The sequence below is a fragment of the Rhineura floridana genome, chromosome 3 (assembly GCF_030035675.1).
Source record: "Rhineura floridana isolate rRhiFlo1 chromosome 3, rRhiFlo1.hap2, whole genome shotgun sequence".
NCBI classification, from domain to species: Eukaryota; Metazoa; Chordata; class Lepidosauria; order Squamata; family Rhineuridae; genus Rhineura; species Rhineura floridana.
Genome location: NC_084482.1, coordinates 44,639,219 through 44,666,952, shown reverse-complemented (window position 1 = coordinate 44,666,952; position 27,734 = coordinate 44,639,219). Strand labels below are relative to the sequence as shown.

At 43.7% G+C, this 27,734-nt stretch overlaps 2 protein-coding genes across 9 annotated transcripts in view; both read right to left on the bottom strand.

Annotated features, from left to right (window-relative positions):
- Positions 1 to 27,734, bottom strand: part of ARSG (arylsulfatase G) — a 154,361-nt gene that overhangs the window by 10,151 nt on the left and 116,476 nt on the right. For 7 of the 8 annotated variants that reach the window (XM_061615609.1, XM_061615604.1, XM_061615603.1 and 4 more), the window contains 2 exons: positions 21,014 to 21,134; positions 4,088 to 4,178 (listed from right to left, as the gene is read on the bottom strand). In XM_061615609.1, coding sequence (XP_061471593.1) covers positions 4,088 to 4,178; positions 21,014 to 21,134 — 212 coding nt within the window. Of the gene's footprint in view, positions 1 to 4,087; positions 4,179 to 10,997; positions 11,104 to 21,013; positions 21,135 to 27,734 lie in introns of those variants that run through there. The other variant, XM_061615611.1, reaches the window with a different exon arrangement.
- LOC133379752 (uncharacterized) lies at positions 88 to 1,627 on the bottom strand. The gene has a single exon (XM_061615613.1). It carries the CDS (start codon positions 1,327 to 1,329, stop codon positions 100 to 102), a length of 1,230 nt encoding a protein of 409 aa, XP_061471597.1. The 5' UTR covers positions 1,330 to 1,627; the 3' UTR covers positions 88 to 99.

Genomic DNA, 27,734 nt, shown 5'->3' with positions numbered 1-27,734 from the left:
GTGTCCAGCACCCATTTGTCTGAGGTGATGCCTCTCCAGCGGGGGGCAAACTCTAGAAGCCTTGCTCGCACTCCGCGAGAGGCCTCTGGCAACCGCCAGTCAGGAGGAGGAGCCCTTTTGGACTCCCTTCTGGTTCCTTCCTGAGGAGAATGGGGTGCCTCCCGGTTTAGAGGAGGAAGTGTGTCCACCCCCTTTGTCTTGTCTGCCCCAGCGAAGCCTGTTGGAATGCTGACTGCGAAATCTAGAGAGCTGTTTTGAGGAACAAAAAAACTGGTTCTGCCTGCCCTTCCGTTCCTCTCTTCTGGCCATAGGGAGTGCTTTCTTCTTGTCCCTAGTTTCCACCAGGTGGGCCTCTAGAGGCTCCCCAAACAGCTTAGAACCTGAAAAAGGTAGGGCAGTGAGGCGGGTCTGTGACCCTGAGTCCACAGGCCACTGCCTGAGCCAAATGTTACGCCGTGCCACAGTGGAGGCAGCCATAGAGCGCGCTGCAAACTGTAGGGCATCCATGGATGCGTCGGCTGACAGGGCCGAGACGTACGCCATTTTGTTTAACCCATCCTTTACAAATTTGGGGACATCGTCCCATGCCCCAAACTCTTCAGCCCACATAAAAACCGCTCTGGAGAAAACTGAGGAAGTGGCTGCGGCTCTGAAGCCTACTGCATCTGCCTCAAAGCTCCTGCAAAGAGCCCCTTCGACTCGCTTGTCGCACTGGTCCTTAGGCCCCCCCTCCCCTTCTGTTGGGATCACTGCAGAGCTAGCAAGAGCAGCAATAGGCGGGTCCACTGTGGGAAAACGCAGTCTTGCCATGATCCTGTCGGCAAAAACGTAATGTTTCTTTGCCCACTTGGCAGGTGGCTTTGGTTTGCATGGTGATGACCATTCAGCATCCCACACGTCATCAAACGCCTGGGGAAAGGGAACTGAAACCTGCTTAGTGTCCATGGAGGGGAAGGCCTTTTTTGCACCTGCCGAGGCTGACTGAGTGGGTGCATCGCCTCCCGCCTCAGCCTCTGGCAGTTGTAGCACTCTGCAGGCCTTGGAAAGGAGCGGCTGAAAAACCTCTGGAGCAAAGAGTCTGGGTTGCATCTGGGTGACCTCTATTTCCTCACCCGAAAGCTCCCCCTCTTCCCTGTCCTGCTCAAGTAGTTCTTCAGAATCTGATAGTACCACCTGTGGCACAGGAGCCTGCCTGGGCGACTGTGCCTGTGCCTGCCGATCCCGAACCATTGAGGATGAGGGACCTGCATGAGTCTGTGGGGAGGAACGCCTTGCTATCCCCCCCCAACGCGCTATGACCCAGGTGCTCCTTGTCACCCCTGGGTGCATCCTTAGCTGGCTCACTGTAAAATGTAGGAGGGTGGGGGCGAGCCCCCTCGCCTCATGTCTTGATTGGAAACGGAAGAGGACCTGGAGTGGCTGTCTCTTAAAGATGAGCTGCCATGCCTGTCCTCCCTGCTGGAGCCTGTGGAGGAGGATAAGTGCCTCCGCTTTCCCCTGTGGGGACGCTTCCTCAAATGTTTGCGCTTCTTACTTTTACGTGCGTGTGAGAGAGAGAGCCACTGACTTCAGAAGCAATGAGCTCTTTAACCCAGGTCATAAATTTGGGAAACAGAGTGGGGGGGAAAAACATCCATACCTTCATCTAGGAGATTCATCCCCCCGCTGTCTACGCTCTGGGACGGAGAGAAGACTGATTGTTGTGAGTCCTCTAGGTCCCTTGCCTCCCCCACGTGGCAGGGCTCTTGGCGGGAAGGCGGAGAGGAAGCGGGTGAGGCCATAATATGGCGGCCTTGACTCCCTGACGCTGAGGGAAAAGCGCGGGAATCACTTTACAGGCGAGCCGCGTTAGCGGGCGCCGCTCAACCCCCTGCTGAGACGTTCTCCCACGACGAGGCAAGCCTTTGATGAAGTGGGGGGGGAGCCAGGAGCCGCGATCCCGCTGACCGCGAGGGTTGCAGAAACGCGGCTCCGCGGAGCAAGGTGACAGACTCCCGTCTGGGCGGCTGCTGCTCTGCTGGTATGCTGCAGCTAGCCGCGCTCCGCCCTTCTTCGGCCTCCTTTCCGACGCCTGTGAACCCAGCCGGGTTCAGCCTAGCCTCACAAACCCCAGCCCCACGGAGTGACGGTAGGGAAGGAGAATGAAACAGGCAGGGAGGAATAAAACCAACGTAAGGAGAGGAGAAAATTAGCATAAGAAAAAACGCTAAGAGGAAGAATCAGAAAGCGAAAGAAAGAAGCTCTAATAGAGAGGAGAGATTAACTCTAGACCTTCACTGACCGCAGGCAGGGCCGGTCTGGAGAGAGGGACGACTCCTCCCACAGGAGAGGCTACAAAGAAGCTTAGAGACCCTGCCTGTCACGACCAGTAGGAGGAGTCATCCCTACTGAGGAATGTCCTCCAGCACTATCTAGCAAATGCTGCTCACTGCAGTGCTAAAAATGTTGCAGAAACTTAGAACAGAAGGTTTTCCTGGACGCGACAATGGACTGGATGAGAACTAACAAACTGAGACTCAATCCTGATAAGACTGAGATGCTGTTGGTGGATGGTTTTTCCAATCAGATGGTGGATACATATCCTGTCCTGGATGGGGTTACACTCCCCCTAAAGGAACAGGTTCGTAGTCTGGGAGTCGTTCTAGACTCTTCCCTGTCACTTGAGGCTCATGTAGCCTCTGTGGCATGGAATGCGTTCTACCAACTTCGATTGGTAGCCCAGCTACGTCCCTACCTGAGTAAGGAGGATCTTACATCAGTAGTACATGCTCTGGTAACCTCACGTTTGGATTACTGTAATGCGCTCTACGTAGGGCTACCTCTGAAGACGGTTCGGAAGCTACAGCTGGTGCAAAATGCGGTGGCCAGACTGCTAACAAGAACGAAGCGGTCTGACCATATAACACTTGTTTTGGCCCGCTTGCACTGGCTTCCAATACGCTTCCGGGCCAAATTCAAAGTGTTGGTATTAACCTATAAAGCCGTATATGGCGCGGGACCTCAATATCTGTCGGAACGCCTCTCCCGCTATGAACCGGCTCGTACACTACGGTCTGCTACGAAGGCCCTCCTCCGGGTCCCGACTCATAGGGAGGCCCGGAGGGCAGTGACAAGATCAAGGGCCTTCTCAGTGGTGGCCCCCGAACTATGGAATAGTCTCCCCGAGGAGGTTTGCCTGGCGCCGACACTATCATCCTTTCGGCGCCAGGTTAAAACCTTTCTCTACTCCGAGGCATTTAAATTTTTTGTTAATGATTGTAATGTTTGTAATTTGATTTTAGCCTTTGCTGTTTTTAGACTGTGAAATTTGATTTTCGACTGATGTTTTGTATTATATTGTATTTTATTGTATCTATGTTCACCGTCCAGAGAGCTATTGCTAGTCGGGCGGTATATAAGTTTTAAAAATAAATAAAATAAATAAATTCCTTTAAAACCATTTCCCCAAGTTTAGGCAACATTTTTTAGTTGCTGCAGCAGTGCAGGCACTCTCAGTTGCGCCCTGCCCAGAAAGCCTTGCTCTGCTAGTCAGATACTCATGCAGAGAAGCACCAGCCTGCAGTGATAAACCTCCATTTGTTTACTGAGAGTCTGGAGACTCAGCCCACCACGGCTCTCAACAATGTCCCTTCAGAATCTGCTTAGATCTTCTGGTACTCCTGTACCTAACTTTGGGGGATAAAATGAGCAGATGTCATGCAATAGCATAGCAGACCTCCAAATCCCCATCTGCCAAGGCTTCACTTTGGTATATTAAAAGGACCATCTCCACCTACAGACTTAAGTTCTCCTTCTATGTGAAGACGTCTCTTTTCCCCATACCTTACAAAAGAGAAAGATTCAGACACTGTTTTTAAAAAAACCCATCCATTCAGCTTGGAGGTGAGTTTGCTTGGCAGGGGTTGGAGAGATGAAGAGGAATTATAGCTGTTCAGTGATACAGCTAAGATCAAATATTGTCAAGATTTGATTGAGTTCTGGTACTGGTGGGAGATGGCAGGTTTTAGTCACGTATATGTTAGAGGAGGGGAAAGTATTTTACACAAGATGTTTTTAAAGTGCCTAACAAATCCAAGCAAGCACATACCTGTGAGGTAAAACGCCTTGTACTGGTCAAGACGAAGAGCCTCTATCCCTCCGTATTTTCCAGCTGCCCCACTGTTGGGATGGAACAATGTCTACAGGGGGAAAAATCCAGGAGTTTAGAAAATCAGCCCTTTTGCTCAGTATAGCTTCAGCAGGAAACACACAGACTCAAGCTACACAACATGCAAAAGGCACATTTGCTGTCAAAAACAGCAGCCATACATATTGCCCACTTCCGCGTCTCCTGATAATATTCGGACCCAAATGAGATGTGCCATTTAAATGCATCTTTGCATTTAACGTGTGTGTGTATGCTTAAAAATGCAAACAGCATCTGCTGGGCAGGTGGGGTGATGAAAGTGCTTCAAAAACTGAATGGTTGGTTGTAGTCTGTACTCTGGTAAACAGGTTTTGTAGGTTTGTGCATTGTTTTTAAAACTTGTAAAATCTTGTTGGACCAGGACAGTAGTTGGATTATTGGAAACAATGCCTCTGTCAAATCCTTTCAGTTCTCTTAGGTTATTACCCTATACCCATTTATCAGAGAGAAAGACTCAATGTGCTTGACAGAACTTACTTTTGGGTAGGTGTGTCTAGGATTGCACTGTTAAACACTATTGTGTCACCATTCCGGCTGTGGTATAATCCTTGAAATGCCACAGATGGAAAACACGCAGGGTTGCTCTGAGCATTGTTTTCTGGGTTGCTGAAATGAAACTCACACGTAAGTGCAGATTTCTCTTGCCGAAATCCACCCATGCAGGATCCTACCTTTAACTTCTATCTTATTTGCATGACAACGTCCTAACACTCACATGCTTGGGCCAACTTGGGACAGCCATAAATCTGTTTTGATTCTCAGTGAGCGCTCTCTAACAGAGGCATGATCCAGGTCATTCATATATTTCTCCTTCCATGCCAAAACCAGGTTGATCACTACACCTAACTCAGGTTTCTCTTCACCCAGTTGTCTCTTTTGATCTCTCCTAAGTGCTTAATCCCTCCAGGTCTCAATTTCTCATATATACAATGACCACAACAGGCATTTCTGTGCTCCACAAGACTTTTGTAAGGAAAATCAATACATTCAGGGGGCCATTTGATGTGACAATAAACTGGAGGAAGGACTGTAGGTCAGCGGTAATGCATCTGCCTTGCATGCAGAAGGTCCCAAGTTCAAATTTGTCCAAATGCAAACACAATTTGGGTTGGTCTTTCACAGTCCAATGCACTTCCTGTGTAGGGCAGTACAATATTTCAGAGGGGGTCAGGTCTCCTGCTCCCTGGTGCATTCACTGCCCAATTTCCCTCCTTGTTAAAGTTTGATAGAAATATCTGTTGGCTGTAGGTACGTTCTTAAACCACAAGGTTTTTTGCCTATTAGTGAATATTTAAAGAGCTGTCCCCCTGTGTATTTTCTACTAACGATCCTCCAGTTTTTCATGAAGATGATTTATACATTTGATGGCTGAGAGATACTGGCCATGACACCCATGAAATTAATAACTGAGAGAGTATGTTATTGCTTTTAAATGTCTTTAGATGTTCTACATGTTTTTTTTAATGTTTTTTAATTGTTTTCTTAATACGTTATTTTAAATTGTAGTGGTTTAAAATTTTGCTATTTGCTGTCCTGGGCTTCTTTGGGTGGAAGGGAGGGAAAGAAATGAAACAAATAAACCCAGTGATGAGTAAAATAAAAAGCTTGGCAATATCATGCCAACTCGGGAGGAATGAGGGGAGGGGAGAAAGAGGCAGTCCCCTTTCTTACTGGTGATTCAGTGCAAGGTGGGACTTGTAGCTAGGGAAATTTGGTATGGTTTGCATTTAAGCCCAAACCTACCTAATTCACACTTTCCAAAACCATATGCTAACCAAAATATAGCCATCCTTTGAAATTCATACTTCTCCAAATTTTGCAGTTCTCCAGCTGAGTGATGTGTACAAAAATCTGTATCCTCGGGGAAAGTATGCCTTAAAACTCACATATTAATGAAAATAGCATACAAAAATGTGTATGTCAATACTACATACAAAATGTATTAGGAAAAACTTGTGTTAAAATACTGATAATTTTTCATGATTTATTTTAAAGTCACAAATTTCTGTGGAAATATGGAGAATAATTCACGATTGGAAAAATGAGACACTGAGAGAACCCAATATTGACATATAGGCCCCTCCCTCCTTGTAGCCTCCTCTGTTTGTGTTCACTCTGTTTCAGGTCTGTCTAAGGCTCAGGACACGTCGCTTGGCTGGTGTGTCTCTAAGTCAGGACAGCGTTAACTAGTGCTAGCTTGGGTATTTTTGAAATGGCCTAATTCAAACATGTATGCACGTCTTGAACCTTTCTTTGTACTTTTAACCCACCCATACAATAAAGAATGGCATCTACCTACATAATCCTATATTTTCCTATTTTTTACATTGATCCTTATCTGTATAAATAACTATACTTAACAAGAGTTCTTTCTAAGGATACCAAGTTTTTAAAAACCCGCCTTGATTGCTGGCTGCATACTTCCCCTGATTAGCAAGAGGAACACAAAACCTTGGCTGGGGCAGACAGGCTGATCTTAAAATGATTCTTCCCCAGAATATGTCTTTGTTTTGGACATCCAGCATTCCATAATTCCCTGGTGGTAGCAGTTATGAAGAAAGCACCCTTGCTAGCAGATTAACAGTGCAACCCTACGCATGTCTGCTCAGAAGTACACCACACTTACCTGGGAATAAGTATATAGTGGATACTGTATAGGAATGCAACCTAAAACACTGTGCATACTTGGTCTGTGAGCTTTACTCCCATGGAAACACAACAGAGAGTATGAAATTAGAGGTAAAAACCATGGCAGAATGTTCTTAGCATTTGAAACATGACTGGGTTGAGAAAAGGGTTAAAAAAAAGCAGCTAGATTGGGTTCTGGTAATTAAGGTCTCCATGTATGTCCTAATACTGTACAGAGAAAAAAAAGCATCACAATTATTTATTATTTCCCCCTGCAAGATGCAAGTATAGGTACATCTGAAGTCAAATCATCCACTAGTAGGGTGCTCTCTAGGAGTGAGTGACAGAAAGTGTCCGCTCTCCTAAACCATTCTGAAATGAACCAATTTTATTATACAGCCACAAGAGTGGCTGTATACTGTAGCCAGCATGGATTTTTTGCATTCCACAAAGTTAAACTGAAACTACCCCCTCATGCCATTCTGCTGATTCCCATATGCTCATTTCAAAACAAAACCTTACAAAACTTATACTTGAACTCAGAAACACTTGCTTAACAACCTTTTACGTTTTTATGGCAATACACAAAACACTTAGAGAGAATCTAGAGTTCAAAGTCTAAAATGAGGGGGGAAATCCAGACCCCTGTTGGATTTTTTTTCTCAGTGTTCTCATAATTTGTCGAGATTAATTAAAAAGCAGCCATGTTCACAGAGTACCTATAATCCTACTACTGACCTTGCCCCACACTCTGACCTTCATCTTCTGCAATTTAAAACTTTAAGAAATGCCTGGATGATTTTTAATTAAGAAATTTAACATTGGAGGCAATGATAGCTCAGGCATGCTCAGTAAGAACCAACTGTAAGTGTTCTAAAAGCCAGACTCACAGCTGTTTGGTTTTGCTAATCAGGCGGCCACACACATACCAGACATTTATTCCACTTTAGAAAAAGTGGAATAGCTTCCCCCAAAGAATTCTGGGAAGTGTAATTTGTGACGGGTGCTGAGAGGTGTTGGGAGACTCCTATTCCCCTGACAGAGCTCCAGTGGCCAGAGTGGTTTAACAGTCAGCCCCTCGTAGCTCTGTGAGGGGAAAAAGTTGTCTCCTAGCAACTCTCAGCACCCTTTATAAATTACACTTCCCAGGATTCTTTGGGGGAAGCCATGACTGTCTAAAGTGAAATAAAAGTCTGGTATGGATGTGGCCAGGGGTAGCTTTGGTTTAAATTTGGGTGGGAGACTACATGTGCCTGCTGTAGAATAAAAAGGTGTGGGAAACCCTGAAAAACAATGATACTGTTCATAGCTTCCCTTCTGCCCAGGGCCCACCCACCCAATCTCCTCCCATCCCCATCCCTCTCCTGTCCCCCTTCTTCCCCTTCTCTCCTCCTCCCTTCCCCTCCCTCAGATCAGTTTTACCTAAGCATGATTACACAGGAGTAAATTCCACTGAACTCAAAAAAACATGCAAACAATCAAACCTGCCCCCTCCTCCCACCCCTCCCCTACCTCTTCCCCTCCCCCTCCAATCCCCTCTCCCTCCTTCCCCCTTCTCTCCCTTACCCCTTCTCCTCCCCTATGGTCAGTTTTACCTATCCTAAGCATGATTGCACAGGAGTAAATCCCACTGAACTCTATTAGCATGCAAATGATCAAACCTGCCCTCCTCCCCTCCCCCTTCTCCCTGCTCCCATCCCCCTCCTCCCCTCTGCCCTTCCTGTCCTCCTCCCCTACCCCTGCCCTTCCTCCTCCTCCTCTCCCCTATCCTAAGCATGATTGCAGGGAAGTAAATCCCACTGAACTCAATAAGCATGCAAATAATCAATACATTCTCAGCAAACTTGCACAGGATCCCATTTTACCTCCCAGATTAAATAGCAGAAAAATTCACTAATAGGCAAAAAACCTTGCAGTTTAAGAACATACCTATAGCCAACAGGTATTTCTATCAAACTTTAAAAAGCAGGGAAATTGGGCAGCTATAGTGAATGTACCAGGGGAGCAGGAGACCTGACCTCCTCTCTGAGATATTGGACTGCCTTACAAATTTGTCAAAATGCAAATGCAATTTGGGTTGGTCTTTCACAGTCCAATCCACATCCTGTGTAGCTTGGAAGAATTTGGTACATGTGCCTCTGAGCATATGATGAGTGGTGGCAACACCTGCAATCAGCCCAAATGACAGAAACAAAACACGTGCTGTGCTGATCTTGTCTTAGCTGAAGCTTACATGTATGTGAAATGGAAAAGTGCTCCTCAGTACAGCACCATTCAGAATAGATTATGTGTTTGTACATCTTCAAACCACTCTCAGGGCTTGCACACAGATTACATTATAAACTCTGGCTGCTTCATTACAGAGGCAACTTCTGCATTTACATCTGGGTGGCTGCATGCCAGTTCTGAGAAGTGGTTACCCATAATTCACTAGCGATGCATTAGAATGCGAGGAGTAATGATGATGAGAGCCAGTGTGGTGTAGTGGTTAAGGTGCTGAACTATGACCTGGGACACCAGGGTTTGAATCCCCACACAGCCATGAAGCTCACTGGGTGACCTTGGGCCAGTCACTGCCTCTCAGCCTCAGAGGGAGGCAATGGTAAACCACCTCTGAATTCCCCTTACCATGAAAACCCTATTCATAGGGTCGCCATAAGTCGGGATCGACTTGAAGGCAGTCCATTTCCTTTTTTTCTTGATGATAATCCAGAGACAGTCAGATGACAACTGTCTAAAAGTAAAATTTCTGTTTCCCTGGGGTACATTCTGCTGTTTAAAAAAATGCAGTGTTTGCTCAACCTTTCACATGTGGTTCCCAAACTTAGGAGTATTTTATTTGTTGTAGAAAATATACCAAAGCACTTATAGTTTTTTTTATTTGTGAAGGGAGAAAAAGCAACAATATCTTCCCATAATCACCAAAAGTGTACTATCATACATTTATGTATACTATACAACATTTTAGTTCTTCCTGTTCCATTCTAGAATACAAGAATGAATATATTCATTTATGTGTAACATCTCGTGCTCAAAAGATTTCAAAACCATGGAAGTCATTATTGAACAACTTGACCACCCCTTCATTAATCTTCCCTAACCTGGTGACCTGCAGATGTTGTTGGACTTCATCTCTCATCAGCCCCAGCCAGAATGGCCAATAGTCAGGGATGATGGGAGATGGAGTCTAGCAACATATGGTGGGCACCAAGTTGGGGAACACCGCTCTATGTTCTAGCACACATCTGTGTAGCATCTCACTCTATAGTAATTAAGATTAGAAGAAATGCTGGTCTAGATGTCCTGGTCCTGTTAAGTCAGTTACATTCCTACCTACCAGGGACCTGAGCCATTCCAGCGCTGCTATGATTGGAGCAGGTCATCATACCTCTCAGGGCTAAAGAAACAGCTCCTTAAGATCTCTCCTTAACACTCTTTCCATAGCCCATTCACAGATTCTTTCCCCAATTACAACAATCCTCGACATCACGCAGCTTCAGAGAACTGCTTGTTCTCAGGACTGCTGTGAAATTGCTGTTCCAGATCCCCAGCTGGCATGTGTAGCTCACATGAATGCCAAGACAAAACTCATCTCTTGTTTGTGAATGAGACTTGCAACTGTGAGAAGTTAGGAAAACTGCCCTGGCATCTGGAGACACCAGAGTTAACCAGCAGGTTTTTCTGCTCAACAAGGAAACTATGTGGAAACTCTTCCTGCTTTGATCAGGTCATTGGTTTGTCTCTTCTTAGCCAGAGAACTGATGCTGAACATTTTTACCGCCTGTGGGGACTGAGCATCTGTATTCCCATTGAGCATCAGGGGACATCATCAACAACAACTACAATAATGCAAACAGCTGTCCTGCTCCAGTCTTCTCACATAACAGCAAAAAAAATTTTTTTTTACAAAGTACTGACACACTAAACAGGAAGCAATTTAGTGGGAATATTAGACCCCTGCCCAAGCAAACCCCAGAACAACTGTACAAAAGGAAGATTAATAATAAGGTACATAACAGATTCCCTAATTGCTCAAAATGCTTCACATATATGATCTCAAGAATACAAGCATAACATGAAAAACGAGAAGTCACAGTGAGTTTTTCACATACAGGCCAAGTTCAGACATAACACAAAATGATAGTTTACTGCTACATAAACTAGCCAGGGCCTGCTCGCTCACCTGTTTCCGTCCTACTCTTTCATGCTCACAGGAGACCAGCAGCTTTCACTTCCAATTTAAAACAAGTCATGGTTCCCCAAGGGGGCTCTGATTTGCTTGAATTCTCCTTAGCAAAAAGAAACTAGGATCAAATCATGATTTCAGAGCCTAATGTCCTCATTAACTATAGTTTACTTTAAACAAACCACAGTTCCTTGAGTTTGGATGACATGGGGAACTAGGTTGGAGTTTCCGATCTCATCCTCGTGGGAAAAAAGATGAGGACAGGGAGGGGCGAGTCCATGATCCAATCACCGTGGCTCATTCATGTAGTGGAAACATGGCTTTAGTTCAACACACTGAGGCCACTTCCAAATCAGTGCAGACACGTTTTTAATGCTTAGCTTAGAATAACAGAACTAAGTTAATTACAACTGTCCTTCACCCTGAGTAGCCTGTACAACTCTAAGGAAAGCATCATTCTACCCATATTACTGACATGAGGGGAAGAGTAGGTTGGAGAAGCTAATTCATAGCCGTGCTGAGATTTCAACCAGGGATGTCCAGCTCATAGCTTTATGGTCTTAAACCATTATGTTACATGAGTTCCAAGTTGAGTATTCCACTATATGAACAATAAAAAAATCCTTTTTGTCATGGTAGCATTCACCCTTGAACCTCTGCCACCTCATTCTACCCCTTATTAGCTCAACTTCCATCATTCTCAACTCAGCAGCCAAAGAAGAGGGAGGGACGTGGCTGTGACTATCATGAAGGGATCCTGCACTTCTGAATTTGCTGCTACGCTACTGCTAATCACCCCACAAGGAATGCTGTTGCCAGGCAGGGGCATCACTACCGGGGTGCGGAGGGTGCAGACCGCACCCGGGTGACACCCTGAGGGGGGTGACACCCAGAGCCGCCCCACCCTGCACCATTTCCCAGCAAAGGAGCCGAGAAGCTCTCCAGGTTGGCACAGCCAACTCCTCCTTGGAGGCGGGCGGGCGGGCGAGACCGAAAGCAGGCGCCCGCTCACTGGCAGTGAAGCTGGGACAGGCCTTCCACCGCCAGCCTGGAGCATGTGGTGAGTGCGTGCACGTGTGCACGCAAAACCAGCCACCCCCGTCCATGCACCTGGGAGGGCGCGCGCCAGAGGTCCGTACACACCCCCGCTAGTGACGCCGCTGTTGCCAAGACCATTTTAGGATTCAGATTTTGGAATGCCAATTTGTCCTGGACCTTTTACAGGCCACAACATGTCTGAAGAATAGATTTGTGGGGGAGTGAAGAGGCAGAAGGGCGAGGGTGGAATTTAAAATGCAAGTAATACAACTTTTAACAATGTCTGGGGTTTTATTATTATTTATCCTGCAATAGAAAAGACAAAAATAAACCAATTGCCAAAAAAGGTTCAAAGTTAGATGTTGTTCCTCAAGACAAGAAGGTTCACTGAAATAAACCACATGTTTTTTGACTGTCTTGTTTTCCTAAAAATCTGTAGGAAATGGGGGAAGGGAAGTCCTTTGTTCAAGAGACCATCAAATTCAGAGTGGGAAATTTTACCAACTCCTTAAGATTCAGGCTGGGGGAGGGGAAACCAGTAGTCCTTTTCTGGAGCACAAAGAATAAAAAATAGTTGGCCTATTATGACAAAGAATAATGAACTCAATTCTGCAATTTTAACTTTTAAAGAAGTTCACCAGACAAGCAAGGAAAACCAACAAGAATCATAACAGAGACACTTGTACTGCAAAACTGTGAATAACCATAATGATAATAGAAAACAATAACTTTCTAACAGTAGCTGTCAGAACTATACACAAATCAAATACTTAAAAGGAGGACCTGGTGTGCAGCACAATCCTAGGCATGTTTACTTTGAAATCTCAAAGCATCTACAGCAAAGAAAATCAAGATCATTTGATTGTACAACAGACCGAACAGTAGCGATAACAGCATCCTAGATGTGTGAACAGCATATGTGATTGCCTCTGTAAATAGAACAAAACTAAGCCCACCAAGGTCAATATAGAATGATCTGACCAGTTGTGTATATGTGGTTCAATACATATTGACACAAGAAACTTGGTGCTTTGCCATTTGAAGTAAACATCGCCCAGCTTAATTCTAGTCAAGGAACTGAGGCACATTTAGCATCACAATCAACCTTGTGGCATAAATCATGCAGAGATCTCATTAACAGTATGCATCATACACAAGACAAGAGCACAGAACAGTTAGGGCATCCAAAATATTCTGCAAGCCTCATTAAAACGAGAAAACTAGTAGACTTTACTGCAAATAAACAAGCTGACCTTCAGGGTCTTTTCTGTGACAGAAGTGGAAAGGGAAAATTGACAAAGGGACTGGCATTAAGTACCAAGAGGGAAAAATGCAACAGCATATACTGTAGGAATAGCCAAAATGGTGCCATCCAGGTGTTCTTGGACTCCAACCCCAGCCAATATGGCCAATGGTCAGGGATGCTAGGAGTTGTAGCCAGGCAACAGCTGGAGGATACCATGTTGTTACCCCTGGAGTAGAGGGACACCAAAGTTCACATAAAACTGATCAGCAAATGATTTACAGTACAATTCTACGCAAGTCTACTCAGAAGCAAGTCCCATTGAGTTCAATGGGAGTTACTCCCAGGTAAGTGTGTATAGTGGTGCAAGTGATTGTGGCAATTAGAGATACGAGGTTGTATCTTTTTATTTGCTCAGGCATATAAGTGTTTGTTATGCTGTTAGACTGCTTTATTTTAACTGCTCTAAATCTATTTTATTGTTTATTTTCACTGTATTGTTGTATTTTATCTTGGTATAAATAGTTTAGTCATGCCCATAGCATACCGCCCTGGTATCCATGAAGAATGGTTTAATTTTTTAATTAATTAACTAATGCAGCTTATCATCTCAAATGCCACGGTCCTGCCAACACCAATGCCTATTTTCTTTAATAATAATAATAAAAAGAATTCAGTGATAGCCCATTAGGTGGTGGGAATTTTGTTCAACTTGTTCCATACATACAGAACACAAAGGGTAAGATGACAATAATGCTGTTTTTGAGTTGGCTCATCTTGGTCAAATCTAAGTAGCTCATCTCAAAGCACTGGGCCAATGACACAATGAGTAAATCAATCACTATGCATCTCAAAGGGAAATTAATTGTGGCCATTCCTCATCTCAGGGCCCAATCTCAAGGACGGGATGTCCTCTTGATGTTCAAAAACAACATCGAGCAAGCTATCAAGAACAAGTGCAGACACTGCTAGAATAATGAGTCATCACATGTTGCTTATCAAGAATGATTCTTTGAAGGGGATCAAACCATGAACCAAACTACAAACAAAGTTTATACCATATTCTCTTGCAGCCATTGTGTATAAAACAACGCTCCTTGCCATTCAACACTGAGCATTTCACGCCTTATTTTATTCAACTGTATGAAGAGAAGGCAAAGAGACACCCAGCAACTCAGGAAGTTCATCATAGCAGGGTTGGAAAGACACCAGTGGCAATATATCTAACTATAAAAACATATCGCAGCTAGGATTGTGAACTGATTGACTCAATGTATCATCTTGATCTCTTGTACTTTGTTGTGACCATTTGTTCATCAGTCACCGTATTGACAGATCTTGCTAAAGTCTCCTGTTGACATTGCCAATACCCAAGATGCAGTTTATCCTACACATTTACACAATGAAATTTTTACAACTGCAGCAGAGGTCATTTTATTTATTTATTTCTACATGCACCAACTATTCAGTAAAAATTACTCCCAGGGTGACACTACAATCACTTTAAAACAATTTAAGCAACAAAACTGTCAACCAATCAACAAAAACAACAAGCATAAAACAAAAGACATAGACTAAAACAGGTGTGAGCTAAAACAATTCAAGTGATGTTTTTAAAAATACTGGAAAATATAAAGGTCTTTGTCTTGCGCCAGAAAGACTTGAGAGCAGGTACCAGGTAAGTCTCCCTGGAAAAAGTGTTCAGGAACAAGCTGCCACTGCCAAAATGGCCCTCAGTAGTTGCCAGTCAACTAAGCCTAGCAGGCAGGGGCACTCAGAGAAGGGCCTCCAATGAAGATGGGAATGCACAGGTAAGTACATGCAGGGAAAGACAGCACTAAACCAGCTCCATATAAAAAGAATACCAAAAGCCCATCAAGTCCTTCAACCTGTTTCCCATGTTGGCCAGCCAAATGTCTCCTACGGGCATGAATGCACAGGTCCAACACCACAGCCATTGTTGCTCCCCAGCAAATTGTACTCAAAGGCATAATGGACATTTCCCTGGTGCAGCATCTTCATCCTCCTCTACTGTCCAGCTAAGATTCATACACTTCCATAATAGATAATGTTTCCATGTTGCATAAAGATTATGTAGTTAACAACAATTTACCATACAATATCATCTACCAGGCAGTACATATGTTAGCTCGGTACATATGTTAGCTCGGAGGAAGATGGTGGCCTGATAGGAAAGACACTGCTCTCGTCTGCTCTACAAACTGCTCCTCTAAAGTGCTGTGTAAAGTACAGCTTGAACCTTGCAATTTTACATCTGGTCTACTTCCTTCATTAGCAACACTAATTTCAACTCCTTATCTTGGCAATTGTCCGGGTGGCCTTGAGAGTGTTAAGGACGGCGCTCTGTATTTTTTTTTCCTCCTTGCCGGCATTAATTGAACAGAGTACCCTGTGGAAACTGCTAACATTCATCTTCCAACACCCAAGTAAGCAATTTTTTATTCATCTTACTACCGGAGACGATACTAAGGATGGAGAAAAACCAGGGAAAATACTCATTTTGATCCATGTCCCATTGTTTCTTTTTTCTTTTTTGGACTGTTACAGCTGTTGCAATTCTAATCCCGGCTTCCCCTTGTTTTCTTAGAGAAAAAACACCATAACATGGTCCACACCAGGAATACTTATAGAAAGCTGGGAATGCCCCTGGAGGGTGAACAGCCTCTACCTATAAAAACAGCAAAACGGTCAATTATCACTCATTTTTTTCCCCTTGTGCAAAGGCAGCGAATAGATCCTCTTGACGAAAGAGACAGGGTTGGTGAGAAAGTGAATATGGGGTCTCAAGAGGGTGACCTACCCATCTCCAGTCATGACAATACTCCCCTGGACTGGTCTTTGGATATGAAGGGAGCTCTTCAAATGGATTTAATTGACCTCCCCCCCCCCATAATCTCGCTTTTGAGTTAGAGCAGGCTCAAAGTTTGGCTAAGCAGCAGGCATTCAATATTCCAGACAATTATTCTGTTCTCGAAAAAAATAGAGAGGACATGAAGCTGTCCAATCAACCAACTTCCAACTATCTTTCTCCTACAAATCTAAAAGCAAGAACTGACACATTAAATCAACCAGATGGCCAACAATACATCGATCACATACCATTGGAATGCTGGCTCCACATGCTCTCCAGAGAAATATCTTGTATTAATTTTTTTTTAACTGAATCTAACAACTACCCTGGTGGAAGTTTACAAGACATTTGGCGGTCATCAGGAAAATGAGTCTAGATCTGGCTACCAACCCACCAGCTTTGTGCAACTTTCAAAGTCTAGGAAATATAAACGGAAGGCAACTTTGGAACACAAAAGAACCTCCAGGAATAAAAGATTTACAACCATCAAGAAGAGCAAAAATATTAAAAACGTCAAGCTCCATCGAGGCAGAAAAATGAACTTTACAAAAAAATTTAAACTATTAGATTCTATACTTAAAATGAGGAGCAGTCAAGAGATCAAAGCTACAAGACAGGATGATTGCCCAAAGTGTGTTAAAGCCAAGTCTGAAGGCTCTGTTGTAATGGTCACTTCCTTATCACCGCCTCTTTCTACTAATAGCCTGCCACAACTTCATTCTTCAGAGCTGCAGGATTTGCGCTCTTTAGCATGCCGAGACTCTAACCCTCCCCAGAATCTGACAAAAGAGACTAGATGGAGTCTAAAACTCATTCCTCAAAAACTAGTTTTAACTAATTGTTCTAGAACATATACCTGTTGCACTCAGCTTGCACGCAATAGCAATGCTAGTGGTAGCCAGTGATTTCAATGCAAGAATTTATGCGAATGACAGAGCGTTATATGCTTATTTTCATGAAATCCCTCTGCCTATAGATGAGGCGCTCAACCTAACTGAAAGACAGTCCAAAGATTCAGGATGTAATTATGCAGGCTATTGTCTCCTTCAAATGCTCCACAACCTGAATCTGACCATGTTGAACGGCTCTGTGGACGGTGATAACAGTGGTGAGTTCACTTTTTTTCTGGATCCAATGCCTCTGTAATTGACTTCTTTATAGTATCATCTGATTTTTTAAGATCAGTTGCCAGATGCACAGTTGGGAATCGCATGGAGAGCGACCATCTCCCATTAGTTGCATCATTTTACTGTGCCAATATACGCCCCCAGGCTGACTGGTCTCCAGTTGTGGGTATAGACTTACCAACGAAAATTGCCCTCACCAAATGGTCGCCTAAATTAGAGTTAGAAATAAAGGGAATACTATACTCAGATAGAGGTAAATATACTAGCATTGTATCAAGAACTGTCTGCGGAACTCCAAAAATGTTTAATCTTAAACCATGTAGTAAGGCCTCATGCCTCTTTGTTCAACTCCAAACCTTGGTTTGACCAAGAGCGTCTAGCCATGAAGAAACTTCTAGCTAAGAAGTACAGAATATATAGAGACCTTGACCTCTCAGCTCTGCCTATGGAATATCTAGTGCTGAAAAAGAATTATAAACTACTGATTAAGAAAAAAAAAAGGTTGGCACAGACACAGCAATTGAAATCTCTAATCCAGGCCTCAAAGGCCAAAGATGCGGCCACCTTTTGGCGACTTGTAGCCAGGGGATGGCCCAAACCACCCCCTTGGCCCAAATATTATATTTCCATACAAACATGGGAATTGTATTTCTACAACATCCACTCAAAGGGGCAGGAGCAATTCCAACATACTGTGGGCATCCCAAAAGATCTTCCTGACTGGCCCTTGGTATCCACCAAGGAAATTTCTTCTCTTATTGCAAGGCTGAAAGTGGGCAAGGCACCTGGACCCGATAATATCCCTCCTGAAATATTCAAGCATAACATTGAGTGGTGGACTCCAGTTCTAGCAGCTCTCTTTACGACCATCGACCGCACGGCTCGTATTCCTGAAGACTGGGGTCTAGCTACTATTATTCCAATTTACAAAAGAGGCCTTCGTTCTGATCCAGCCAACTACAGGCTAATTAGCTTGCTAAATATAGTTAGCAAGTTATATGCCTCTCATTTGCTTGATAAATTACAAAGCTGGCTGGTACAAGAGAATATTTTGGCCGAGGAACAAGCAGGGTTTAGAGTGGAACGCTCTACCACGGACCATATATTAGTCCTTCAACATCTAGTAGAGAAATATTCATCCAAAAAGGGAGGATCTCTTTACACGGCTTTTATAGATTTTAAAACTGCTTTCAATCTTAAACCCAGAGTTAAACTCTGGGAAAAATTTGAGTCAACCAACATCGACAGACGCCTGCTAGTCTAGTTCTCATACGATGCCTCTGTGAGAACACTAAACTTCTTATTAGGTGTAACAACGCGGGCCATCTGACCAAACCAATCCCCACCTATGAGGGCGTCAAGCAGGGCTGTGTCTTAGCTCCAACTCTATTCAATTTCTACGTAAATTCCTTGGTTAGTTCTTTGGCGCAGATTTCATCACATTCTCCTACTCTCGCCAACAAACCCTTATCTATATTACTCTATGCCGATGACGCAGTGTTGCTATCGCTGACCAGCACTGGCCTGCATCGACTACTTCGGGCAGACTACTGCTCCAAAGAATGACTAGTTATAAACCATGCAAAGACGAAAGTACTAGTGTTCACCAGGAAAAAGGTGATGCACAGCTGGCAACTTAACGGTCTCCCAATTGAACAGGTTTCCTCATACCGGTACCTGGGAGTGACTTTCCACTCCTCCGGAGCATGGCATCTCCATGCAAAGAACGCCATCACTAACGCCCAGAGGAACTCGAAGGCTCTTTTGTCGTTCTTTTATACCAAGGGAGGGCAATATGTCCCGTCCGCCATTCAAATATTTGTGGCAAAAGTCATCTCTCAAATGCTTTATGGCTCTCAAGCACTGGTCTATTCCAAATCTGTTTCTTTTGAACCAGTTCAAACCAAATTTTTGAGGTCTATTTTAGGGACACCAACATGCGTCTCCAATAACGTCTTAAGACTGGAAGCAGGTCTTCCCACAATCGAGGCTCGCATCTGGAAACTTAAAGTGAGACTTTGGTTAAAATTGTGGTTTTTCCCTGTGGGTTTGGCCCCCCTAGTCCTTTCTGATTCATATAAATCCAACTGGCATAAGTCTCTGATCAGGAAATTTGCAACTCTCAGTTTTTCTCTCCCTGCTATCTCCATGCTGGGCTTCTCTAAAGCGTGGCTGGCTATTTCACAACGAATCCTGGATGTTGAACTCCAAAACCATCTATCGTTGGCAACATTTAAGTTTGATCCTACTTTCTTCACCAGGGGTTTAGTTCCTGCGCACTACTTCAGCTCTCTTACCAATACTAGACTCAGAAAAGCATTTACACTGGCGAAGCTTGACGTGCTTCCCTCAGCTCTCCTCGAGGGCAGATATCGTGGAATTCCTCATGAGGAGCGTCTATACCCTTGTGGGATGGGAAAAGTTGAAACGGTAGCCCATGTACTTTTAACCTGTCCCTTTTATCACAATCTGCGTCTTTCTAATATAACTCCAATTATTCAATCGATTCCGGGCCGGGACTCCTCATTTTATACCAGCTATCTTTTATCAGACCAGCATCCCCAAACTACATACAGCGTTGCTAGATTCTGTGCCAAGGCAATTACCCTCCGTAGAACACTGTTAGCTCAACTGCCTACACAGTCTGATCCTAGTTAGCAAATGTATGATCTTTTAATTTGTTTTATACAATGTTTGATGCTTTGTACTGGTCTCTGACCACAAGAATAAATTCTATTCTATTCTATGTTGGAACAATCTCAGCATGGAATTGGAATGAGAGTAATACAGCATATTCAGAAGGTAGATAGCACATTTGCACAGCTTCAGGAAGAGTGACTAATTCACTGTGGATGTAAGAGAGATGTCTGGAAACTGTTCTAGTTAGAAGAATGAATTTCAGTGCTCGTGTTTGTGTTCATGTGGATAGCAACATTGGTGATGAAATTACGACATGCAGGGCATTCACATAACCTCCCCCCTCCCTAAAAAAAATGCATGGGGTAACTATATAAACCTAGCCTAAGATACAGATGAAAAGATTAGGGACGGACAAACCAAACTCCTACCGCATTATGCTATGAGATACTTGATAGAGGTGCAAACATCCAAATGTGTGCCAGTACAGCCACATGTGAGAACACCTACAAAGTTTTAACAGGTATTAACTATGATGAGGAACTTGTTGTAAAGGCAAAAATCAGAGCTGACCCTGTCATTATATGGGTGCCAGCCTGCCTCAAATGGCAGTTTGTTATCAGAAGGAGACTACAAATGCGTTCAACAGTTTGCAAATGTCAAGCACATTTTTAAGTCTGGTGACAGCCCGCCCTGTCGAGGCTCAGAGTTTACCCCCGCCCCAGTGGTGAAGAGCCTTGGAGGTGCTTGGAATGCCTCTGAAGCTCAGCATGATGTCACAATCAAAATTGTGTGCCTTCTCCTCAAGAAAGCCAAGGTCAGCCAAAAGTTATGGACCCTAATTAAAGAAAAGCCTTTAATAACACTACCAAGGGGAGTGCTGCTTGGATTTTTCACCTTAGACACCAAAATATCTTGTGCTATTGACTCTAAAATGTAGACAAAATAGAATGCAAAAAGCTGATTTCTGCTAGGGATTGCATCCTGTTATTGCTGATAGCGAAAATAGAAACTATCACTGTTAAAGCCACATTATTTCCCTACAACAATAATATGGGACTGACATTCATATTGAACATTAAGATTCATTCCATACCTTGTGTCCTTTGTTTGACTTCCCAAAGAGGACTTCAGATACATCCATACCATCAAGCCGTCTGTTGGAAGGGAGGTTTGCGTTTGCCAGAGACACCAAGGTAGGGAATATGTCTAAAGTGCTGCAGGAGAGAAGAGACTGTGGTCAGTAGAACATATAGGCACAGCATCCTACAAACAACCACCACTTTACTATGAAGGAGGACTTCAAAACAAGTAAAATGACCGCTACCCCATCACAGTTCTAACATAACTCTACCAAAATACAGATTTGTACCCTGATTAAGCAAAAAACAATTATAGACAAGATTCGGCCTCCTCTTTGTGTCTGTGTGTGTAGAGAGAGATTAAAGGACAAAGAAAATTTAGCCCCTGAAACAGATCAACCTATGAAATGAAACATAACATTTGCATATTTATTTATTTGATATATATCCTGCCCTTCTTCCCAGTAGGAACCCAGGGCGGTGTCAGGCCCAGGATGAGACTCAGGAACCAGACCAGGGGTTGTAAGTAATTCAGTTTTTATTAGAGTAATGTCCAAACAAAGACTGCGTCTTCTCATGAAGCAGTACAGAAATACAGGTCCTGCTGCATTGAGATAAAGTTGACAGAGCAAGGGGCTGTTTTCCCGCCGGTTCTTTAAGAAGGGGCTAAACGGGCGCGCAACCTTTCGCTCCTCCTTAACTGCCCCTCAGGCACTACCAGCCTTCCCCCCCTTCTCTCTTGTCTTTTCAAGTGTCTTCTTGTGCGTGGCGAAGGGGGAAGCATCGGCCCCTCCTCTTCTGAAGGTTCCGACTCCAGTATGGGGGATAGGGGGGAGCTGATGGTAAACTCTCCGTTGCTAAGCAACTCTATCTCTGGCATTTCCTCTGCTTGTCTTCGCTCCACTCGGGCGAAGTTGCTCCCCCTCCTCCCTGCCATTCGTCCGAATCCTCTTCTGCCAACCCCTGGGGACCCCAACTCTGCCTCCCGACAGGCGGCAAGCATACACTGACTAATTTTGCTTTAAGGACTGGATTTATAGATGGGACATTTCCCCAAGGATTAAATTTTGGGAGGGATATGCGGGGGGCAAAAATAAGGGAGAGGAAGGCCTATTGATTTGGGATGGAGGGCAGCAATCGTACAGAAAATAGAGCCTTGAGTAGGACATGACAGAAATGTCTTGCTCAGCCAGCTCTTGGGTTTCAGAACTCTCTAAATACTATTGACACATTTCAAGGTCTTTCTTCACAGCCCTAAAAGCAAGAAAGTTATAGCTTAGATTCTAAAATTACAGAATTCTGCAGAAGATACTAGATCCTACTCATGCTTGGTTCATGCATCTACCGTCCTGATTAAACCTGCAATACTTATATAAGTGTCTGGTCATCCTGGATAAAGACTGCACAAAGCATCTTCTAAAATGCTAATCTACCAACTGAAATATTCCCAGGATCTTGAGCCAAAGCTTCATATTAGAGTGAACTGATTTACATCCATATTAATTATTACATTTGAATGAGCATGTGCCTCCTTTACAAATGTTAATCTGCTGAAGGAAAGAGCAGCTGGTTATATCACTTTATTTTATTTATTATTTATTTTATTTATTTAATTTATTAGTCGCCCATCTGGCTGGCTGTCCAGCCACTCTGGGCGACGTACAAAATAGGCATACAATACCTAGACATTAAAAATCTAAAAACAATGAAGATAAAATCTAGCCCACCCCAAAAGCCTGCCTGAAGAGCCAGGTCTTCAAGGCCCGGAGGAAACTCATCATGGAAGGGGCATGGCGGAGATCATTTGAGAGGGAGTTCCACAGGGTGGGGGCCACAACTGAAAAAGCCCTCTCTCTAGTCCTCACCAGTTTGGCTGTTTTGACTGATGGGATGGAGAGAAGGTCTTTTGAGGCTGATCTTGTTGGGCGGCATAGCTTACTCACTCAGAGAGGGGTGGTCCAGTGCCTGCAGTTCTTGATGGTAAGTTAATAATTGCATAATGAACATAAATATCATGTAGAAAATGTCTAATGCCTCAAGGGCTCAATAGCTTCCAAAACTGTGGAGTAACATTATGTTGTCATTTTCACTTATCATCTCCCAACTCTTGATCATGAAAACTCTGGCCTTACTCATTCCAACAGCTTGGTGACCGATCAGCTAGGTTACTGTGATTTAAAATGCACTTTTTCTTACATTTCTTCTTCCTAATTTCCCTAGAGTGTAGCAGATTGACTGGGGTTTCATCCTACTGTTAAGGACCACCACTTTAGGGTCTGCTCTAACGTTCGTTCTCAGGTGAAAATTCTGGAGAGGTTGCTAGAATATATGAAACCACCTTATACTGTGTCAGCCAGGTATGTTTAATAGCCCAAGAGGCTTCTTCTGTCTGGGGGAAAGACTGGGCCCAGTTTTGGATTATGAGTGACCCCCTTGTCCTGTTGTCTTTGCTCTTCTCTTTCTAAGATCTGTAACCCAGAGAACAGATGCCACCTTGTTTGCTCTGGGTTCACATTCACCCACTGGGTCCATCCTTCTCTGTCAGCCTCCCTTTCCTGCTGTTTTCATGTGCTTGGGGTGGCCCAGTAGCACCTCAGCAAGGCTGGAGGGAATAGGGAAGGGTGATGGAGCAGGTGGCACTCCACTCCATAGTATCTGAATTAGACAATTAATGTATTCCATAAGATCCCCAAGCAATGACCCAGATTTCCCTGAAACCATTTAAAGCATTCACAGAAATACCATGATTTGAGCTCCAAGTTTCATAAAGCATCAAGGCCACAGAACTCCCTGTCAGGCCTACATACTGGCGAAGAGCCAGTGTGGGTTAAAATAACCTTCTGTTGTGTTTTGTGGGGTCCAACTTGACAGAAACACTACAGTGATGCAGTCCTCTAAACTAAAACCACCGTGGCATAATACAATAAGCAAGCCAAATAAACCAGAATGATGAAATCTCCACGCTATTCAATATGGGGAAAGAACTAGCAGATCATTTTTTACAAACATACTACTTTTTAGGAAAAATTGGTTGTGTTTGGCACAGCAGCTTCCACAGGAGCCAGAATGGAAAATGAGAGTGGTATTGGGTTTGTTCTGCAGTTCCCACTAACAGCCCTGTCAGGATTTCTCTTCCAGTCTTCTGATCCCAAGGGCTTAAAGCTGAGTTACCACACACATTATATAATATACAAGTATAATCACTCACTGAGTGTGTCATGCCTAGCCCATGACCTGGTGCCAGATACTGAGTCCTTGGAGGATGAACCAGACACTCCATAAGTTGAAAACCTTGAGGACCAGGCCAGGTCTCTTGGAACCAGTGTGAAGGATCTCCTTGAGGTGCCCTCTGGTGGGAGACCTGCTGAAGAACCTGTGGAGCTGTCAGAGGAGGAGGTGGAATCATCCCTCCATCCTCAAGAATGCTGGCGCCAAAAGGCCCAGGCCAAAGAGCAATGACATAGCATGTTGTCTACAGACCCAGTGTCATGGTGCATACACTTGTAAGTAAGCAATCCATGGAAGTTCTTTACTGCAAGCAGCATGGGTTAGGGTATGGCCCAGGAAGCCACAATATATAAGATCTCCCTCTTGAGCCTTCTAGTTGCTGGGAAACAATACAGCTCTGTAATTCTAGTTCTTCCTTCTTATTTATTTATTTATTTATTAGGTTTTTATACCGCCCGACTAGCATAGCTCTATGGGCGGTGTACAACTGTTACAGTTGCTAAACTGTTTGGGATATTGACCTTGGACTAAAACTTAACCTTGATTCTGATTCATATTTTGCACCTGTGCTTGACCTTGACTATGCTGCATCTTGAACCCTGCTCTCTTGGTTTAGTGGTTTGCTTAAATACTTTTTTTACCACCTGGGACCTTAGTCCCTGAAGGTACTCCCTGGCGCATGACATTATATAATACTAAGAATGCATGCCATGCCCACCTGCAGGGAAGCTGGATCATCTGGCAGCCAGTATGATGCATCAATTAGTGTTTTATTTTCTTATGACTATCTCTTCAAAAAACCAGCTATCATTAGGGATGCTTGAGGGATTTATTCTTTGAAAACTGCAGTACAAACTAACTGGACAAATATGTGGATTCCTATTCAGTCTTTGCACTTGAGAATTTTGTGATGTAGTTTCTGGCTCAATATACCAAAATGCATGTGAAAATAAACTTCGAGATAAGTTTAGAAATACTTACTTTGAGAGAACACACATTGAAAAATAAATGTCTTGTGAGCAAATGCATATTAAAATCTGCTTAAATAGATTTTGTTTGAATAACAATTCTTGTAGTTTTTTTTAAAAAATTGCAGATGAGTTCAAAAATGGGATGGGATGGACTTCTGAATGTGTACACAGGAAACTGACAAGGACCAGAGAAAGCCAGACCTGTCCATCCCTATTCAGTTTTTGCTTCAGTAATAATCATTTTTGCCAAATACCACAAGATTATCTCCTACTGCTTTCGTGCTAAACTAACTAGCTCAGTGAGCTAAACTTTAGTGCTAAACACACAAACAACATACTGACACACCGAAGCCAGTCATGCCGGTCTCCCAGTCCTCAGGAGAAGCTTTTCTATGTGCATAGGGAGCTACAGTGGAGAGGAAAAGGCAGAAAATTCCCTCTTTGTGAGTAACCTTGTATTTCTGTTGCTGTCCAACGGAATTTCTAATCCTTGAATGTTGTTTTAAATAATTTTGATGGGAGGTTCCCCTAAAAGCAGTACAGAAATTCTTAAAATACACAAATAAAAGTAAAACCTAAACTGGGGTGGGGGAGAGTTTTGCCCTGCTTGAAGGCAGGCGAGTTTCCTGAGTGGATATGGAATAAGAACAACCCAAGGTTGCAGCTGATCCCCTTTAGCTCTCTATTGCTGGTTTTGAAGTGCAAAGTGGCAACCCCCTTTTAAAAAGCAACCCTTTGGGCTTGGGGAAACTTTGGCACAAACAGTTAGCTCCTTGGATATCCCCACTCCATTTCCTTCTGGATCATTCAGATTTCCCTAGATGAGAAAGGTATGGGTAACTCAACTGATAGGAGGAAGCATGAATATGGAGGTCTGGAGACCTTATTGAGAATGGCAAGCCAATTAGCAGAGAAAAAAATTGAACACAATGATGCCATGGTATAGAACAAATTGGTTGCACGTACTCCAAGTACACAGCTTTACTAGAGCACTGGATAAAAAGCAGAAATTCACAGAAGTTTGAAATTGAAAACGTGCCTCCAGCAACCTGAACAGAGGTAGGCAATAGCTTCACTAACTTATAACCTATTACTCGATTATTTTTATATACAAACTAGGGGACAGACATAGGATTATTTCTGTCTAGGCTTGGGAAGGTGCATGGAGGAAAACCACCCTTCAAAATAGCTTCAGAATTTTAAAGGAAGTCCTGAAATTACGTGTACACATTGGTGGCACCTTACCACAGCTACATTAAGTAGCTTTACCTTTCCCCTCATTGCTGGAAAGGTTGTGGGGGTTGAGGCATGTTAAATCATATGTGGTGGCACCACTCTCATATGGCAGATTCCTGTGTTCTGATGTTTGATCATATTTCACAAACAAAGATTAATTATTTCTAAAATACCCTCTGTTAGCACTCTGGTAAATCTTTGAGTGTGTTGCAGAGCTTGGAAAAGTTACTTTTTTGAACTACAACTCCCATCAGCCCCAGCCAGCATGGCCACTGGATTGGGCTGATGGGAGTTGGAGTTCAAAAAAGTAACTTTTCTAAGCTCTGGTTGCAGCATATTACTTAAGGATCTAATACTCTTTCTCCTGGTGCAGCTAGAATGGTGATTGCCAGAAGCTGAAAAACCTCCTTTAAATTCTCCTAGCAACATTGGTGCACCCACATTTGTCCATAGCTAATCTGATAGGTTTTCAAAGGGAATGGCTGAGAATGACACTTTTTAAGTGGAATGGTTTATCTCCTTTATTAATGCTCATGTGGAAGGTATACAACCCCTAAATTTGCATGCCTCTTTTTGGAAAGATGCACTTGCACGAAAGCAGCTGGTGCATAGGTGTAGCTGGGGTAGGATTCATGACTGGATCTTGTGTCAAGCTGATATACTGTACTCAGCTAGTTTGGCTTGTTGGCTCTATGTTACCTCCAGGATCAGATGCAATATGCCTCTGAATGCCAGGTGCTGGGAATGACAAGTGGGGACAATGGTGTCCTCCTTGTCGGTTTCCCATAGGCATCTGGTTGGCCACTGTGGGAACAGGCTGCTGGACCAGTTGGGCCACTGACCTGATTTCGTGTTCTTAGGAAGATTTTCCAGAGCAAAAATATTAACTTGTTAGAGCTCTGTGCAATCTCAGCTGTGCAAAATGGAAGGGAGCAGAGTGTCTTACTTTTTCCCATTCAATTAATTCCAGCCAGGCTGTTAAAAGATAGACAGGCCAAACAACATTGGGAAGTGCTAAAAATTTGGTGCCTGAGTTCTTATACTGAGAGCCTGTTCATATAAGGCTGTAGAGATGGGTGCTGCTGAACAAACATGTCTCTGTGGTTGAAAGCATGCGCTAGCTATGGGTAGGCTATCTTCATTCTATACACAAAATATTCATTCTGCTGCCTTTGCATGTGTATGTTCAGCACGTTGTCTGCATGTCCAACAGAGCATGAATCCCTTCGAATTCCACAAAGACCATCTTTCCTTGGCCTGGGGACGCATGGTATAATCTGTACATTTAAAGATCATCTCC